We start from the raw sequence: 5,270 nt of genomic DNA, 5'->3' as shown, positions 1-5,270 counted from the left end.
ATATATATATATGTGTATGGATATATAATATATATATTTCATATATAATTATATGTGTTTATGAATTTATGTTTATACATATTTAATGTATTACAAAATTTTTATCGGACTGCATCACAACGCTGCATATCGCTGGTCCTGCATAAAAGAGGATCAGTGAGGTCGATTTGCGATTTACGTTAATAAGCGGAAGTGCTCGTTTGTTGTCTCTGGTCTACGTCGTTGGAATAAAGGTGAATAAACTTTGAAAAGTGATATACGATGAGAAAAGGTAATTCCAGAACGGCGATCAATGATTTATTGTTCTACACATGATATATAGCCATGAAATGACACATTGCGATAACGTTAAAATGTTATAATAAATTATGATTGCAAATTGAAATGTGACTTTTAATAAATTTTAAAACCATTTTGAAGCCAGTTTTATAGTTTAATGTCATTATGATTTAAATTTTTGTTCTGTTTATTATATCTATTTATTATATATAAAGTATATCTATATTATAATCTATTATATAATGTGCTGTTGCACTAATCAAATTGTTTTTTCCTTTTTACTTTTTTTCTCTTTCTTTTTCGCGACCGTCTTTTTTTATTTTTTCAAAATTTGTTAACTTTTATATATATATATATATATATACATCTTGGACGACAGAATGAATCTTCTTACGTTACTCTCACTTCTTCAATTAAATGTGTTATTCATTCTTTACTTCAATTATAACCAGCTAGTAACGAAATTATATAGATATAATAAAAATATCATCATTTGACAAAATATATAATAAAATATAAACAATTTACATTACTATGAGACGACATTGGGAGGATAAGTGTCGGATAAATTAATCTCGCTTGGCCGATGTCGCGCGTCATAATTAGTCTAATATTTGGGCTGTGTTTGATTTGGTTTACGAGTATTCGCATTGATCATTCATTGTACTTCTAATCAAAGACAAACAAAAGAACATAGCGCAATTATTTTTACGTTACAACTTTTTTAAACTTAGTTGGATTAAAAATTTCCTACTTATAATTTTGAATTATTTAAGTAGCATTTATGATCCATTTTTAAATAAAAAAGCTTTTTTATTCAATTAGATTGAAAAACTACATTGCTTTCATATTCAGAATTATAATTATGAAATTCCTATAAATGAATAAAAATGCATTTAGGATTGAAAAAGATTCATTTTAAAATTCATGAATCCGTATTTCTGAAAAAAATCTGAATCCATTTTAATCCATTTCAATCCATTCTCATTTGCTGGGACGTTATCACATATTAGATAAATAAATTATAGCTGATTACTGCAGTATGTTGTTGCCGGTACTTATATATTCATTGCGCAGGTTTTGTACATGGTAAAAAAGCTGCGCAACGACCATATAACGACATCATGTCGTTAAAGAAAATTACAGAATAGTAGCTATAGCCTAACTTAATCTCTAATCTAATCCTACTTCAAATGCTTGTGTGTATCGTAAACAAAGCGATGTTTACATTTAATAGTGAATTTTGTAATGCTGTTATAAAAAGTTTCAAAGAATCAATGGAGGTGAATATTGACATGTTATCACCGCGCATGCTTATCATATCACACATTCAGTCGATACGGCAGATTACTTAACCTTTATGTATATCGCTTTTATAACAATTGTATAGTTTTTTTTGTAGTCGCGGCGATAATTTTTATTATCGTTTTATTATACTTGTTCTGCGTATTACGGCACATCAAGCGTGCAAAAATTTTATAAAACTGAAATTGGTGAGATGGAGTGAATATATATAATTGTGGATTTTTTATTTTGAAAATTATATATATTTATTTTTATTGATTAGTTACTTCAATTAACATTAAAGTTACATTATTGACTGATTATTTTAACATTAAGACCATTAACATTATTTATACAGATTATTTAGCGGGATGTTTATGAGGAGAAAATCATATTAATAATTGTTTAAAAAAACAATTTAAAAAATTAATTAACCAATCCACTAAGAATTCCAATAAGAATGCTATTGGAGCTAATAAGAATAATGGATTATTTAAAGGATCCTCAATTAGTCGCATTGATTCAACAATTTTTTGGTGTCAAAATATCTTACAATAGGCATAAAAAAACATTCCAAGAGGAAGAGAAAAAATACAACACAAAAGTGGACGGTAATGAAGAAAATTATATTTCAACTTGCCATAGTAAAAAGATAAATGATTGTGATGCAAACCAACGATTGAATATATACACAAAACAAGTTAATTCTTCGGAACAAAGAACAATTGAAACGAACAAAGGAGTTTTGACAATGTCAAATAATCCAAATTATATAATCACTAATTCATTTTGGTATTATACATTTGTGTTTGGAACTGAGTTAGGAGATGAGATCTTTTATTCAACTTTTCTACCTTTCTTGTTTTGGAATATTGATGGGGCTATTGGCCAAAGAGTAGTCTTAATATGGGGCATTATTATGACAATTGGTATGATGAATTATAATAAAAAAAAATAATAATAAGCATGCACATGATTTTTATGTAATTTATCTTTAAATTTGTATTATTTATCCGCAGGGCAGATACTAAAAGATATAATACGTTGGCCTAGACCAGCGTGTCCTCCAGTAATCAGATTACAAGATAAATGGTCACAAGAATATGGAATGCCATCTACTCATGCCATGGTCGGTTTGACAATACCTTTTAGTGTAATATTATTTACAATGAACAAATATATTTATCCATTTTCTGTCGGTTTCATTATCGCATCTCTTTGGTAGGTGATATATTGTAATTGATTCATTCTTGATTGCGTTATATTACATTTGCTTATTAACTCCCTGTATTAATATAAAATTATTAAACTCTGCAACATTCAACACTTTTTTAGGTGTACACTTGTCAGCATCAGCAGGTTGTACTTAGGTATGCATACTGTGCTAGATATTGTGGTCGGTTTAGCATTAGCGATCGCATTAATGATTCCATTGGTACCCTTAGTGGACATAACAAGTCCTTATATTGTTACAAATTTTTGGCTTTTAGCGATGCTGATTGCAATCAGTATTGCCATTATTGTATATTATCCATCCAATTCTAAGTGGACACCCACTAGGTAGATAAATTGTTAATATTGAATATACACGCTCACTAAAACAATTTAGCTTTAAAAAAGCTTATATTAAAATGAATGATTTTTTTATGTATTTCAGAAGCGACACTGCCATGGTTGTATCAGTCACAACAGGAGTTCATACGGGAGCATGGCTCAATTATTATACTGGTCTATTAAGGGTATCACAATTTTTGCCGCCATTTCCTATTGTTTGGCCAACATACTCTGTACTTGGTTGTCTAATTATTAGAACTGCACTTGGCTTTTCTGGCATTATTGTAACAAAAACCTTCTGTAAATCATTCAGTTATATTATAATTTGTAGCATATTACAAATTAATTGGAGGGAACTTGTGAAGTGTCAAGATTACAATAGTAATCAAAATAAGGTGTTTGTCGATTTAGTCTATAGATATGTATTTTGTTTCATGTTAGGTGTAAATACAGTATATTTGTTGCCACAAATTTTTAACATGATGGGTATCGAACGACCAGCATTTTACACGGAAATATAAAAAATTTAGCATGCAATTTGTTGATAAATTTATATTATTCTGTGAAATATATTTGAAATCTTGTTTGTTTATTGAGCTTTTATAAAGTTCCAGAAGGATAATTTATCTTCATTTTTTCAGATATATTTCTTAACCAAATTTGTATATTTGTAATATAGAACGTATATCTTTTTCTTCAAAATTAAATAGAAGTGGAAAATATAATGAAATCGTATTTTAATTATTTTAATTAAATACAAAATAAATAAAATTTTTCTTAAATTGGGAGGCACAATAAATAAAATTATTTTTTAATATTCATTTTATTTTTGTTCTGTTGATACATCTATTCGTAACACCTGAAAAATAAGAAAAAAAAAATATATATATATACACATAAATATAGGCAAATATTATTTAATGATATAAAAAAAAAGGGAATATAAATTCTCACTCCAATATTATAATCGAGAAAAGCTTTCGCATTATCTGCTTTTAACGTGTACGGCAGTAAAACGTCATACGAATAATAAGCTTTCTCATCTGTAACATTTATACGATCAGAGTTGATCAATACTACTATATCTTCGACTGAAACCTGTAAGTGATAACGCATATCTATCTTATCTGACTGAATACTATAAAGACTCTGTATAATAAATCCATTTAATAATTTTGTGACTAACGCTTTTTGGCATATCAAATAAAGCGATTAAACGCTCAATTGGGCCTTTCGCTGGTTTTCTTAAAATTACATAACCCGTTTTTATTTCGTTGTTAGCTGACAGATTAGTCTTGCTGTTGATAGGCTTTGTAGAATGCGAAATTTCTTCGATCAATGATTTGTGACCTTGCGGCCTTTTGGGCTTACGATTTTCTATTCTATGTTGCTGAAGTTTTCCCATTACCTACAATAATATACACATATTTAAGAATGCTTATGATATAAATAATATGCGAATATAATTACATTAAGGAATTTTAACAGATAAATATACATATTTTATTTTTTATATACACTTACTGTACGATTTTTTAGAATAACATAATTTTCCGTATCAATCTTTTTGTTAAATTTATTTGCCACACCACTTAATATGACTAATGTTGTAAATGCCATAAAATGTTTCTTTTCTTGACATTTCTTGAAGTATACTGTATTTATCATGACATCATATGTTGCACTAGGTGTACCAGCTGTAAAAAAAAAATATTTCACGATTGTATACAGTGCAGCATCATTATTTTAACATTAATAGCAAGTAAAAGATTTTTATTTACATTTATCTGCTTCCATCCTTTCAAAACCAATACTCATTGGTATCACATAAGCAGGTAATTCATCATTTAAAAGTTCAAGTAGTTTAGCATCAGATATATCGTCAGGCGGTGGAATTTTATCTGATGTACATACATTGACAAAAACTTTTTCTCTATTAACTGTTCGGGTTTTTACACAGATACCTATAATATTATAATATTAGAAAATAAAGCTTTTATTTATATAATAATAGCAATGTATAAAATATATTGTATAAACCAGGAGTAGGTTGCACAAGGATAGATGATGTTGAATCAAATTGTTCCATCAACTTGTCCATCTGACTTAAAGCATCCTTATTTTCATCCTGTCAGAAATATTTAATATTCTTG

At 28.0% G+C, this 5,270-nt stretch overlaps 2 protein-coding genes across 3 annotated transcripts in view; both read right to left on the bottom strand.

Annotated features, from left to right (window-relative positions):
- Positions 1–3,015, bottom strand: part of LOC108692019 (angiotensin-converting enzyme 2-like) — a 14,420-nt gene extending 11,405 nt beyond the window's left edge. The window contains 1 exon segment of the mRNA XM_018200103.1: positions 2,905–3,015. Coding sequence (XP_018055592.1) covers positions 2,905–3,015 — 111 coding nt within the window.
- Positions 3,016–3,940: 925 nt separating this feature from the next.
- The window catches only part of LOC108691945 (PIH1 domain-containing protein 1-like), a 1,607-nt gene continuing 277 nt past the window's right edge, over positions 3,941–5,270 (bottom strand). Inside the window, exons 2-7 of one of the 2 annotated variants that reach the window (XM_018199914.1) lie at positions 5,158–5,245; positions 4,899–5,081; positions 4,642–4,814; positions 4,304–4,525; positions 4,072–4,215; positions 3,941–3,976 (exon numbers count right to left, since the gene is read on the bottom strand). In XM_018199914.1, coding sequence (XP_018055403.1) covers positions 3,941–3,976; positions 4,072–4,215; positions 4,304–4,525; positions 4,642–4,814; positions 4,899–5,081; positions 5,158–5,245 — 846 coding nt within the window. Of the gene's footprint in view, positions 4,216–4,303; positions 4,526–4,641; positions 4,815–4,898; positions 5,082–5,157; positions 5,246–5,270 lie in introns of both variants that reach the window. The other variant, XM_018199913.1, reaches the window with a different exon arrangement.

This window comes from Atta colombica, unplaced genomic scaffold (assembly GCF_001594045.1).
Source record: "Atta colombica isolate Treedump-2 unplaced genomic scaffold, Acol1.0 scaffold55, whole genome shotgun sequence".
Taxonomy (NCBI): domain Eukaryota; kingdom Metazoa; phylum Arthropoda; class Insecta; order Hymenoptera; family Formicidae; genus Atta; species Atta colombica.
This window is presented reverse-complemented; position numbering and strand designations above follow the sequence as displayed.